The sequence below is a fragment of the Borostomias antarcticus genome (genome assembly GCF_949987555.1).
Source record: "Borostomias antarcticus genome assembly, chromosome: 15".
In the NCBI taxonomy this organism is placed as follows: domain Eukaryota; kingdom Metazoa; phylum Chordata; class Actinopteri; order Stomiiformes; family Stomiidae; genus Borostomias; species Borostomias antarcticus.
The window spans coordinates 24,815,666-24,830,665 of NC_140248.1; the positions used below are offsets into that span (position 1 = coordinate 24,815,666).

The window sequence follows — 15,000 nt, forward strand, 5'->3', positions numbered from 1 at the left end:
GGGACAACATTCCAAATATTCATTGGATTTTCCTATAATACTAGAAGGCTCCGTTTCTCAGCTTTCAGGAAGTGTTGGAATGTTGGATTTTTATTTATTTTTTGCTATTTTTTATAAAGATTTTAAAATATTTTTTAGATGTTTTTTTGTTTTTTTTTGCCGGTGACACGGTCATATTCAAAGGCTTAGACTCAAGATTATGAGTCTTGAGTCAAGGGTGTTAAGCAAGGATGGCAACCCTCAGTTTTACAGCGGCATGGTGCCACGCTGCTCCGTGCCCACCAGGGAGGTGGAATGTCCGTCGTTCCTGAGGCCCAGTGGCTGGGAGACCCTGTCCCCCATCTGACAGAAGACCCTGTCCCCCATCTGACAGAAGACCCTGTCCCCCATCTATAACCAGATATATCTAATACTGTATCTCTATTTACAGTATTTAGAGAAATGTTGGTTATTTGACATTAATGTCTAAGATATCATAGCATTTTGTGGACAAACATATTTTAAGGTACAGCAAAAACATAAAGTCTTAAAATCTGATGATAGAAATAGTTCAGTCATAGATAAAGGTACCTATTAGCAATCATTTCTGATAATAAAATGCAAATGTGAAAAATCGGTGTTCATCTCGTTTTATAACTAAATTCTTCAATCTACTGACAAGTCAGGTAGCCTTCAGTTCTTAATCTATTCAATTACGTGATTATTTTATTATAATATAGATCAACCAATTAGATCAACCAATATTATGCTATAAACCTAGTCAATTTATGTGAGGTTATGATGACAAACTTGACAGACTTTAAAGTTGTAAAGACTAGCAAGCTGATATACACCACACTTTGGCCTTTGCTTCAGATTGATCAAATCACAATCTTTATTGAGTCCCCATATATTCCCATCATCCTTCCTTCCTTTACAAAAAACACGAAAACCAAAACATTTCCAAAATAGTAAAAAAGTAGGAAATCTAACTCTCCCACAAGGGAACCATTAGACCGTCAGCAGAGCGTACACTAAAACACTCATCATTTGAAGAAATTAATAAATAAATAAAACACAGAATATGGCTATTTACATTGTGTAATACAGTTTATCATAAGGTATATGTTCATAGTGAATATACAGGTATTAACATTGTAATTGTCCAAATCAATATCAATCAATCAATCAATAATCAATCAATCATTCAATCAATCAGAGAACAACCATCAGAGAACGGCCAGCCTTCAACAGTCGCTTTCAGCCAATCACAATCTTTCATTCAGTAACTTCCTGAAACAGGTTACTTGGGCAGGTATGTAGGTCAACATGGTTGATCATGGGACAGTCTTTGGTTGTTCTGCTGGGACGTTAGATCATGTAGCTTCAGACTACGTCTTCTGACGGCCATTTCCCAATGTGTCAAAGCAAAGAACAAAACAGGAAGCATGTAGAGTAAGACAGAAGCATGTACAGTAAGACAGAAGCATGTACAGTAAGACAGAAGCATGTACAGTGAGACGGGTGGGTAAAGACAGAAGCTCACAGGGAAAGACAGAGATTGTTCAAAAGTATAAATTATTTGGGACAGTACATTTCCACTGATCTGTAAGTAAACTGGATGCATCACTGCATGGTGTTTGACTCCCTTTCAGTCCATCCAAGTAATGTTGAATCTGATGGATGTGTGCAGCTGTTTATCTGAGCGGAATATGATGGGTTAATAGCATTAAGCCTCAACTCACTGTCACAATGCGTCTCTTGCATCACAATGTCAGCCCAGAGCTGCTTTCACAACTGGCTTCAAGTAGAACCTGCTTTTAAGCACAGACCTAGGATCAATCAACCTTCCTCAAACCTAACCTTACTGACCTCTTAAAATGGCCTAGCCTTACACAACCTCAGATCAACCTCAACCCCCCCCGCCCCGCCCACCCCCGCCCTCAGATCAACCCCTAACCCCCCCACCCCCCCCCCGCCCACCCCCGACCTCAGATCAACCCCAAATCCCCCCCCCCTCCCCCCAACTGGGGATGATTAAAGTTCATCTTATCATTGTATTGAAACAGCTTAATTCCAGACTCGACAAACGTGGTGTTGCTTCCAGACTGAAACTATGTTAACATGCTGCCTTTCATCAATCCCGCTTTCCTCAGATGAAATGTGACTCTTCTGTCCTCCGCCGCTGCTCCTCACACAGTCCAGAGGACCAGGACATTCACACAGGAAGAGGGACACATGACGCGTGACACCTCCACATTCACGCAGGCAGAAGGACACACGACGCGTGACACCTCCACATTCACGCAGGAAGAGGGACCACACGACGCGTGACACCTCCACATTCACGCAGGAAGAGGGACCACACGACGCGTGACACCTCCACATTCACGACCACACGACGCGTGACACCTCCACATTCACGCAGGAAGAGGGACCACATGACGCGTGACACCTCCACATTCACGCAGGAAGAGGGACACACGACGCGTGACACCTCCACATTCACGCAGGAAGAGGGACCACACGACGCGTGACACCTCCACATTCACGCAGGAAGAGGGACCACATGACGCGTGACACCTCCACATTCACGCAGGCAGAAGGACCACACGACCACCTCATTCTGAATTGCTACCATTGAAGGTGGCAGCCAAAGCTGCTGCCTTTCAACATGGAGGGGGGGAATCCCAAAACCAACATCAATTAATAAATACATTTAATAACTTAAACAAATGCTCGAATAAATAGAAAAAAAAAATCTAAGAACAGCCAAGACGCTTTTCTTTTCTTTTTTAAAGTGAACAGTCAAGAAGTTGGATTTCCCATGAGCCTCAGTGTGGTGTCTCAGAGGATGAGGTGCTGATCTGGTCCAGGGGAGTTGATCCTCCGGTAGAGTCTGGTGTCCCACGGCGTGGCCTTGGTTATACAGAGTGGACGTCTTCACACCGTAGGGAACCCACCAGATTGTCTTATAAAATAGTGGGGGAGCCGGGAAGAGTGGACATGGTCCTCCATCTCATGTCCTGCAGAGACATCCTGACCTCTGACCTGTAGGGTTGAATCCAGCTTAGCGCCAGGAACCAGCAGCAGCACTTCCCCAGATGAATATGAAAGCATGTGTGAGAGAGAGTGTGTGAGAGAGTGTGTGTGAGAGAGTGTGTGTGTGAGAGAGTGTGTGTGACAGAGTGTGTGTGAGAGAGTGTGTGTGAGAGAGTGTGTGTGAGAGAGTGTGTGTGAGAGAGTGTGTGTGACAGAGTGTGTGTGAGAGAGTGTGTGTGTGAGAGAGTGTGTGTGAGAGAGTGTGTGTGAGAGAGTGTGTGTGAGAGAGTGTGTGTGAGAGAGTGTGTGTGACAGAGTGTGTGTGAGAGAGTGTGTGTGTGAGAGAGTGTGTGTGAGAGAGTGTGTGTGAGAGAGTGTTTGAGCATCTGATCTGCAGTAGCCTGGAGGTGGCTGTCCTTTCAACTCAAACTCCCATGAACTCTCTCTCTGTCACCCACACACAGGCAAACACACTCACACACACTCACACACACTCACACACACTCACACACACACACACACACACACACACACACACACACACACACACACACACGGCCACAGACAAATACAAAGACTTGTTTATGTGTGAATGTGTGTGAGGTGTATAGATAGGGTCATGTGGATGAGCAAGCGGTCCAACACTGAGCCACACCCCTCTTCTCTGGAGCCACACCCCTCTTCCCTGGAGCCACACCCATCTTCTCTGGAGCCACACCCCTCTTCTCTGGAGCCACACCCCTCTTCTCTGGAGCCACACCCCTCTTCTCTGGAGCCACAGCGCAGTCACACTCAATCCCAGCCGTTGTCCTTGATCATGTGGGCCAGCTCGATGATGAACTTGCCTTCCTTATACTTCTGACTGCTCTCGAACGCATGCTCCTGCAGACACACACCCAGGAGAGACACAGTCAAACGCATGCTCCTGAGAGACACCCAGGAGAGACACAGTCATCTTCCTGGATACCAAATACAAACACTGAACCCTGATATAACATCCTCCATCCTGATATAACATCCTCCATCCTGATATAACATCCTCTATCCTGATATAACATCCCTCATCCTGATATAACATCCTCCATCCTGATATAACATCCTCCATCTCTGATATAACATCCTCCATCCTGATATAACATCCTCCATCCTGATATAACATCCCTCATCCTGATATAACATCCTCTATCCTGATATAACATCCTCCATCCTGATATAACATCCTCCATCCTGATATAACATCCTCCATCCTGATATAACATCCTCTATCCTGATATAACATCCCTCATCCTGATATAACATCCTCCATCCTGATATAACATCCTCTATCCTGATATAACATCCCTCATCCTAATATAACATCCTCCATCCTGATATAACATCCCTCATCCTGATATAACATCCTCCATCCTGATATAACATCCTCTATCCTGATATAACATCCTCCATCCTGATATAACATCCTCCATCCTGATATAACATCCTCCATCCTGATATAACATCCCTCATCCTGATATAACATCCTCTAACCTGATATAACATCCCTCATCCTGATATAACATCCCTCATCCTGATATAACATCCTCTATCCTGATATAACATCCCTCATCCTGATATAACATCCCTCATCCTGATATAACATCCTCCATCCTGATATAACATCCTCCATCCTGATATAACATCCTCCATCCTGATATAACATCCCTCATCCTGATATAACATCCCTCATCCTGATATAACATCCTCCATCCTGATATAACATCCTCCATCCTGATATAACATCCCTCATCCTGATATAACATCCTCCATCCTGATATAACATCCTCCATCCTGATATAACATCCTCCATCCTGATATAACATCCCTCATCCTGATATAACATCCCTCATCCTGATATAACATCCCTCATCCTGATATAACATCCTCTATCCTGATATAACATCCCTCATCCTGATATAACATCCCTCATCCTGATATAACATCCCTCATCCTGATATAACATCCCTCATCCTGATATAACATCCTCTATCCTGATATAACATCCTCCATCCTGATATAACATCCTCTATCCTGATATAACATCCCTCATCCTGATATAACATCCCTCATCCTGATATAACATTCCTCATCCTGATATAACATCCCTCATCCTGATATAACATCCCTCATCCTGATATAACATCCTCCATCCTGATATAACATCCCTCATCCTGATATAACATCCCTCATCCTGATATAACATCCCTCATCCTGATATAACATCCTCTATCCCTGATATAACATCCTCTATCCTGATATAACATCCCTCATCCTGATATAACATCCTCTATCCTGATATACCATCCCTCATCCTGATATAACATCCTCTATCCTGATATAACATCCCTCATCCTGATATAACATCCCTCATCCTGATATAACATCCTCCATCCTGATATAACATCCTCCATCCTGATATAACATCCTCCATCCTGATATAACATCCCTCATCCTGATATAACATCCCTCATCCTGATATAACATCCCTCATCCTGATATAACATCCTCTATCCTGATATAACATCCCTCATCCTGATATAACATCCCTCATCCTGATATAACATCCCTCATCCTGATATAACATCCCTCATCCTGATATAACATCCTCTATCCTGATATAACATCCTCCATCCTGATATAACATCCTCTATCCTGATATAACATCCCTCATCCTGATATAACATCCCTCATCCTGATATAACATTCCTCATCCTGATATAACATCCCTCATCCTGATATAACATCCCTCATCCTGATATAACATCCCTCATCCTGATATAACATCCTCCATCCTGATATAACATCCCTCATCCTGATATAACATCCCTCATCCTGATATAACATCCCTCATCCTGATATAACATCCTCTATCCCTGATATAACATCCTCTATCCTGATATAACATCCCTCATCCTGATATAACATCCTCTATCCTGATATACCATCCCTCATCCTGATATAACATCCTCCATCCTGATATAACATCCCTCATCCTGATATAACATCCCTCATCCTGATATAACATCCCTCATCCTGATATAACATCCTCTATCCCTGATATAACATCCCTCATCCTGATATAACATCCCTCATCCTGATATAACATCCTCCATCCTGATATAACATCCCTCATCCTGATATAACATCCCTCATCCTGATATAACATCCCTCATCCTGATATAACATCCTCTATCCCTGATATAACATCCTCTATCCTGATATAACATCCCTCATCCTGATATAACATCCTCTATCCTGATATACCATCCCTCATCCTGATATAACATCCTCTATCCTGATATAACATCCCTCATCCTGATATAACATCCCTCATCCTGATATAACATCCCTCATCCTGATATAACATCCTCCATCCTGATATAACATCCTCCATCCTGATATAACATCCTCCATCCTGATATAACATCCCTCATCCTGATATAACATCCCTCATCCTGATATAACATCCCTCATCCTGATATAACATCCTCTATCCTGATATAACATCCCTCATCCTGATATAACATCCCTCATCCTGATATAACATCCCTCATCCTGATATAACATCCCTCATCCTGATATAACATCCTCTATCCTGATATAACATCCTCCATCCTGATATAACATCCTCTATCCTGATATAACATCCCTCATCCTGATATAACATCCCTCATCCTGATATAACATCCCTCATCCTGATATAACATCCTCCATCACTGATATAACATCCTCCATCCTAATATAACATCCCTCATCCTGATATAACATCCCTCATCCTAATATAACATCCCTCATCCTGATATAACATCCTCCATCCTAATATAACATCCTCCATCCTGATATAACATCCCTCATCCTGATATAACATCCTCTATCCTGATATAACATCCCTCATCCTGATATAACATCCCTCATCCTGATATAACATCCTCTATCCTGATATAACATCCCCCATCCTGATATACCATCCTCCATCCCTGATATAACATCCTCCATCCTGATATAACATCCTCTATCCTGATATAACATCCCTCATCCTGATATAACATCCTCTATCCTGATATAACATCCTCTATCCTGATATAACATCCTCCATCCTGATATAACATCCTCCATCCTGATATAACATCCCTCATCCTGATATAACATCCTCCATCCTGATATAACATCCCTCATCCTGATATAACATCCTCTATCCTGATATAACATCCTCCATCCTGATATAACATCCCTCATCCTGATATAACATCCCTCATCCTGATATAACATCCTCTATCCTGATATAACATCCTCCATCCTGATATAACATCCTCCATCCTGATATAACATCCCTCATCCTGATATAACATCCTCTATCCTGATATAACATCCTCCATCCTGATATAACATCCTCCATCCTGATATAACATCCTCCATCCCTCAGCCCAGTCTCAACCCCTGATATAACATCCTCTATCCTGATATAACATCCCTCATCCTGATATAACATCCCTCATCCTGATATAACATCCCTCATCCTGATATAACATCCCTCATCCTGATATAACATCCTCCATCCTGATATAACATCCTCCATCCTGATATAACATCCCTCATCCTGATATAACATCCTCCATCGTGATATAACATCCCTCATCCTGATATAACATCCCTCATCCTGATATAACATCCTCCATCCTGATATAACATCCTCCATCCTGATATAACATCCTCTATCCTGATATAACATCCCTCATCCTGATATAACATCCTCCATCCTGATATAACATCCTCCATCCTGATATAACATCCTCCATCCTGATATAACATCCCTCATCCTGATATAACATCCCTCATCCTGATATAACATCCCTCATCCTGATATAACATCCTCCATCCTGATATAACATCCTCTATCCTGATATAACATCCTCTCAACGGAGCCATGCTGTTCCTGTGTTCCTGCCACTTACATATTTCCATCCCAGCGTGGTTTTACAGTTCTCACAGTAGATATCAGCCACAGCGTGAAGTCCTGTCAACAACACCCTCTCCTCTGCTGGGCCACAGCCCACGTTCACCCTGGGGGAGGGAGGAGGAGAGAGGAGAGAGGAGAGAGGGAGGGAGGAGAGGAGAGAAGAGAGGGAGGGAGGAGAGGAGAGAGGGAGGGAAGAGGAGAGAGGAGAGAGGGAGGGAGGAGAGGACAGGAGAGGAGAGAGGGAGGGAGGAGGAGAGAGGCGAGAGGGAGGGAGGAGAGGGGAGAAGAGAGGGAGGGAGGGAGGAGAGGAGAGGGAGGAGAAGAGAGAAGAGAGGGAGGGAGGAGAGGGGAGAAGAGAGGGAGGGAGGAGAGGAGAGGGAGGAGAAGAGAGAAGAGAGGGAGGGAGGAGGAGAGAGGAGAGAGGGAGGGAGGAGAGGAGAGGGAGGAGAAGAGAGAAGAGAGGGAGGAGAAGAGAGAGAAGAGAGGGAGGGAGGAGAAGAGAGGAAAGAGGGAGGGAGGAGGGGAGAGGGAGGGAGGAGAAGAGAGAAGAGAGGGAGGGAGGAGAAGAGAGAAGAGAGGGAGGGAGGAGAAGAGAGAGAAGAGAGGGAGGGAGGAGAAGAGAGAGAAGAGAGGGAGGGAGGAGGAGAGAGAAGAGAGGGAGGGAGGAGAAGAGAGAGAAGAGAGGGAGGGAGGAGAAGAGAGAGAAGAGAGGGAGGGAGGAGAAGAGAGAAGAGAGGGAGGGAGGAGGAGAGAGAGAAGAGAGGGAGGGAGGAGGAGAGAGAAGAGAGGGAGGGAGGAGAAGAGAGAGAAGAGAGGGAGGGAGGAGGAGAGAGAAGAGAGGGAGGGAGGAGAAGAGAGAGAAGAGAGGGAGGGAGGAGGAGAGAGAAGAGAGGGAGGGAGGAGAAGAGAGAGAAGAGAGGGAGGGAGGAGGAGAGAGAAGAGAGGGAGGGAGGAGAGGGAGGAGAAGAGAGAAGAGAGGGAGGAGAAGAGAGAGAAGAGAGGGAGGGAGGAGAGAGGGAGGGAGGAGAAGAGAGAAGAGAGGGAGGGAGGAGAAGAGAGGGAGGGAGGGAGGAGGAGAGAGAGAAGAGAGGGAGGGAGGAGGAGAGAGAGAAGAGAGGGAGGGAGGAGAGAGAGAAGAGAGGGAGGGAGGAGGAGAGAGAGAAGAGAAGGAGGGAGGAGGAGGAGAGAGAAGAGAGGGAGGGAGGAGAGGAGAGGAGAGAGGGAGGGAGGGAGAAGAGGAGAGGGAGGAGAAGAGAGAAGAGAGGGAGGACAAGAGAGAGAAGAGATGGAGGGAGGAGGAGAGAGAGAAGAGAGGGAGGGAGGAGGAGAGAGAGAAGAGAAAGGCGTTAAGGGAAGGCAGTAGAAGAGGCTGGGAAAACGCTTCAAATCCTACATGTGTGCCCAATATTATTTATGAATAATAATATTAATATTATTATTAGGATACTCACACTGAGTTGAAGAGGTACGCTCTGCCTTGACTACCTTGGAAAGACTGAAAAGAGACATGAAGAAGAGAGAGAGATAAGGATTGAAAAACAACAGGCTTCCACAAAGTATATGGGGCGAATTCACTAAAGGATTGCGCAGCTTTTCCTGACGCAAAGCCTGTGCAAATAAGTCAAAAATTATGTTTGCTATTCACAAAGCCCTCGCAAAGGGTGAAATACGGTGTTAACTGCGTTGCGTTCGTCATTGCGTTGCTCTGCGCCGGTGTTATTAGCTCATATTTAAATTAGGTAATATGGGCGGAGAATGTTCCCCTTTCTATGCAAATGAACATTATTGCAAAACCCGCCCAATTCACAAACATCGGCGCAAATTGCCTCACGCAGTTAAAGTGAAATTAATACCGTTTTCAGAAACGTGGTGGTATTTAAGCGCAAGGGGTGTGTCGCGGCCAGCCTGTCCGCTGATCATGGCAGCAGTGATTGTTGCGAGGCGAAGGCATCGCAATGCCAGGCATGTTGTTCGTGAGAGAATATTTAGAAGAAGGTCACTTTTTGATTTAACACTAGAACCACCGCGGTAGCTGTTTGGACACCAGAGCGCGCAGCTCTTCAGCAAACTGGAGGATGAAGTCGCGTCTGGGGAGGCTCAGTTGACTATGCGTCTCTCCACCCGTCCCCAGCGAGTCCAAGCTCCCCCAATGAATATAATAGCCTACATAGCACGAAACTGTGCGTATAATAGTCTATACGCGAAACTGCGCATTCCCTATAGCTGTTCATTGAACGGCTGGGGGTCGATATAGGTATAAATAAATAAATAAAAACATAGCCTACACAATATTTGTTTTATTTGAATGGTCTTGAAAATATTTTCCTTTTGTATCATAGGTGACGGCAGGTAGGCTATCATCTTCAGCCATGGATGATGACTCCCGTGCGTAATCCTTCCAACGTTGGAGAGGCGGTGTACAACTGGGCTCACATCAGGACGCGCGGTGTGATTGAGTGCACATTTGGAATCCTGAAAAGCCGTTTAGATGCCCAGATCGTACCGGTGGGGCAATGTTATACACTCCCCCAAAAGTATGCCAGATCATCGTGCTGCAACTTGCATAACATAAAATGACAATTTTTCCTTTGTTCGTCTTTTTAAATCATTCCACCTCCGTTTGCAGTCTTCCGCGTTTACACACACAAATGGCACTGACTGATTGGGAAATTAAACCCCAAATATGATTTTTTGCTGCAGTCGTGATATTTTTTTGCCGAAAGCTGTGAGACATGTTTTTGAACCTCGTCCGTGAGGCCTTCAAGTTCGCTGTCTGAAAATCGTATCTTTCTTTTTCTGTCTGCCATCGTCCAATGATATGCATACGAGTTGTATGCGCTGTATGCGCTGTATTTATAGTCATTTCCTATATCAGCAGCAAATTGCACTCAGCCGCAAACACCGAATGGGCGTGTTTGCGCTGGGATATTATTAGCGCAATGTCTTTAGTGAATAGGTTTTTAAAACGGAGCACATAGCGGGCGCAACTGACGCGCAATATAATGGGGCAATTAGCGGGCGCAATTTGCTTTAGTGAATTCGCCCCTATGTGTGCTATTCCCTCTCAGAAGGGTATCTTTGTTGATGCTCCGCCCACCATCTTCACTTTTGATCAAAAGAGAGAAACATCTTCTCAAATATTTGATCAAAAGAGAGGGGGGAAAAATCTCAAATAATATTTGCATGTTATTTGCATATTAGGATCAAATAATATTTGCATATTATAATATTAATGCATATTATGCTTTTCAATTTGTTCCCAAGAAGGATATAGAACACAGACCCCCTTTTGATTGGTCGAGCCCGATTCTGCCATGGCACATGGCCAGTGATGAAAACACCCCCTGAGGGAGAGACATTCTCATTGGCTGATTTCCCCCAGGGCAGTGTGGGTAGTGGTGTGACGTGCACGGGCACACTGTCACCTCAGGCCCATATGCTGCACTAACAACATGTCCATGAGTTACAATCATAACATCACTGTGACTGTGTTTGAACTGTGTTAGGAACTGTGTTTGGAACCGTGTTTGGAAGTGTGTTTGGAACTGTGTTTGGAACCGTGTTTGGAACCGTGTTTGGAACCGTGTTTGGAAGTGTGTTTGGAACTGTGTTTGGAACCGTGTTTGGAACCGTGTTTGGAACTGTGTTTGGAACCGTGTTTGGAACCGTGTTTGGAACCGTGTTTGGAAGTGTGTTTGGAACTGTGTTGGGAACTGTGTTTGGAACTGTGTTTGGAACTGTGTTGGGAACTGTGTTTGGAACTGTGTTTGGAACTGTGTTTGGAACTGTGTTGGGAACTGTGTTTGAACTGTGTTGGGAACTGTGTTGGGAACTGTGTTTGGAAGTGTGTTTGAACTGTGTTTCTTCTTCTGAGAGGAGGCCTGGAGGTCCTCTGGAAGAACCACAGAAATCTTTACTACAGTGGATGGATGGATAGACGTCTTTAAAGTACCCAAGTCTCTGGCTTAGCTCTGCTCTGATTGGCTAGCACAGAGAGCCCTGGTATTAGCTCTGCTCTGATTGGCTAGCACAGAGAGCCCTGGTATTAGCTCTGCTCTGACCAGCTAGCATAGAGAGCCCTGGTATTAGCTCTGCTCTGATTGGCTAGCACAGAGAGCCCTGGTATTAGCTCTGCTCTGATTGGCTTGCACAGAGAGCCCTGGTATTAGCTCTGCTCTGACTGGCTAGCACAGAGAGCCCTGGTATTAGCTCTGCTCTGACTGGCTAGCACAGAGAGCCCTGGTATTAGCTCTGCTCTGATTGGCTAGCACAGAGAGCCCTGGTATTAGCTCTGCTCTGACTGGCTAGCACAGAGAGCCCTGGTATTAGCTCTGCTCTGATTGGCTAGCACAGCCTGGTATTTGGCAGATAGATTTCATCCAGAGAGACATACTCTCTCAGAGAGACATACTCGGTCTCTGGCGCTGCTGTGGTATGCAGACGTGTCTAATCTCTTGCCATTTTTTTCAGCCTTCTCTCTCCTACAGTAAAATACTGATCCCCTGTTCCGCCTGGCCGGCTCTGCGCTGGGAGGTGAGCTGGTGACGGGCTCTGCTGGCCCCGCCCAAACAGGAAGTGGCAGATGGCCGTGACCCTGAGCTTCGGTCTGCCTTCCACACCAGGCAGCGAGCGCTGGCCAATCAGAGCAGGGCCAGAATCCAGACAAAGCTGTAAGTGGGTTAAGCTTGTAACGGGACCCAGAGGAGCTCTGAACACCTGCGGGGTGTAAATGAGCCGCGAGGCACAGAGGGACGACGGATATCTGGCACCCGCTGGATTTTGTGGTATATGATTTTGGGGTATATGATTTTGGAGTATATGATTTTGGGGTATATGATTTTGGAGTATATGATTTTGGGGTATATGATTTTAGGGTATATGATTTTGGAGTATATGATTTTGGGGTATATGATTTTGGGGTATATGATTTTGGAGTATATGATTTTGGGGTATATGATTTTGGGGTATATGATTTTGGAGTATATGATTTTGGGGTATATGATTTTGGAGTATATGATTTTGGGGTATATGATTTTGGGGTATATGATTTTAGGGTATATGATTTTAGGGTATATGATTTTGGGGTATATGATTTTGGGGTATATGATTTGGGGGTATATGATTTTAGGGTATATGATTTTGAGGTATATGATTTTAGGGTATATGATTTGGGGGTATATGATTTGGGGTATATGATTTTGGGGTATATGATTTTGGGGTATATGATTTTAGGGTATATGATTTTGGGGTATATGCTTTGGGGGTATATGATTTTGGGGTATATGATTTTGGGGTATATGATTTTGGGGTATATGATTTTGGGGTATATGATTTTGGGGTATATGATTTTGGGGTATATGATTTTGAGGTATATGATTTTGGGGTATATGATTTTGGGGTATATGATGTGTAGAAGAGAGGGGCTGATGCACACTGACAGGTGCGTAGGACAAGGTGGCTACAGGTGAAAGAAGGAGTTGTCCCTCACAACGTTTGGGTCAAAAACACCTTCATCAGGTTATACAAGTGGTCAGTCAAACGCTTCAATATAAACTGTAGCTCACATGACATCATCAGAGAACTGGGCACCGGCTGTATCTCGTCAGTAATCAGCACCTAATCAGCACTGAAATTCTTTCTAATATAGTACCTACTGTACATAGAGCCTAAGTTACTCGTACAATGTACAAAATATGCACACAAAAAAAGAGATTGTCCTTTTTTCGTTCACTCCCATGGAGCTGGTAGAGAAGAGCTGATCCAGCGCTCCTCCACGCTCCTCCATGCTCCTCCACGCTCCTCCACGCTCCTCCACGCTCCTCCACGCTCCTCCATGCTCCTCCACGCTCCTCCATGCTCCTCCACGCTCCTCCACGCTCCTCCACGCTCCTCCACGCTCCTCCATGCTCCTCCACGCTCCTCCACGCTCCTCCATGCTCCTCCACGCTCCTCCATGCTCCTCCATGCTCCTCCACGCTCCTCCACGCTCCTCCATACTCCTCCACGCTCCTCCACGCTCCTCCACGCTCTTCCACGCTCCTCCATGCTCCTCCACGCTCCTCCATGCTCCTCCACGCTCCTCCACGCTCTTCCACGCTCCTCCATGCTCCTCCACGCTCCTCCACGCTCCTCCACGCTCTTCCACGCTCCTCCATGCTCCTCCACGCTCCTCCACGCTCTTCCACGCTCCTCCATGCTCCTCCACGCTCCTCCACGCTCCTCCAGCCCTCCTCCACGCTCCTCCACGCTCCTCCATGCTCCTCCATGCTCCTCCACGCTCCTCCATGCTCCTCCATGCTCCTCCACGCTCCTCCATGCTCCTCCACGCTCCTCCACGCTCCTCCATGCTCCTCCATGCTCCTCCACGCTCCTCCACGCTCCTCCACGCTCCTCCATGCTCCTCCACGCTCCTCCACGCTCCTCCACGCTCCTCCATGCTCCTCCATGCTCCTCCACGCTCCTCCATGCTCCTCCACGCTCCTCCATGCTCCTCCATGCTCCTCCAGTCCTCCTCCATGCTCCTCCACGCTCCTCCATGCTCCTCCAGTCCTCCTCCACGCTCCTCCATGCTCCTCCATGCTCCTCCACGCTCCTCCATGCTCCTCCATGCTCCTCCACGCTCCTCCACGCTCCTCCATGCTCCTCCAGTCCTCCTCCATGCTCCTCCACGCTCCTCCATGCTCCTCCATGCTCCTCCACGCTCCTCCACGCTCCTCCACGCTCCTCCATGCTCCTCCACGCTCCTCCATGCTCCTCCATGCTCCTCCATGCTCCTCCACGCTCCTCCACGCTCCTCCATGCTCCTCCATGCTCCTCCACGCTCCTCCACGCTCCTCCATGCTCCTCCACGCTCCTCCACGCTCCTCCACGCTCCTCCATGCTCCTCCACGCTCCTCCATGCTCCTCCGTGCTCCAGTCCGCCCACACACTCACTCTCCTCTCACTCTATTTTAGTGCTTGTGTCTGACGCACACATCGGCTGCCTC

General features: G+C 46.3%; 2 protein-coding genes across 2 annotated transcripts in view; both read right to left on the reverse strand.

Moving 5' to 3' along the window:
* pom121 (POM121 transmembrane nucleoporin) overlaps positions 1 to 390 on the reverse strand; it is a gene marked incomplete at its 5' end in the record, with an annotated part of 26,211 nt that extends 25,821 nt beyond the window's left edge. The window contains one exon of the mRNA XM_084450409.1: positions 251 to 390. Coding sequence (XP_084306535.1) covers positions 251 to 390 — 140 coding nt within the window. The remainder of the gene's footprint in view (positions 1 to 250) is intronic.
* Positions 391 to 3,813: 3,423 nt separating this feature from the next.
* Positions 3,814 to 15,000, reverse strand: part of ypel2a (yippee-like 2a) — a gene marked incomplete at both ends in the record, with an annotated part of 11,863 nt that continues 676 nt past the window's right edge. The window contains 3 exons of the mRNA XM_084449355.1: positions 3,814 to 3,903; positions 8,010 to 8,118; positions 9,466 to 9,509. Of these exons, the coding sequence (XP_084305481.1) occupies positions 3,814 to 3,903; positions 8,010 to 8,118; positions 9,466 to 9,509 (243 nt within the window). The remainder of the gene's footprint in view (positions 3,904 to 8,009; positions 8,119 to 9,465; positions 9,510 to 15,000) is intronic.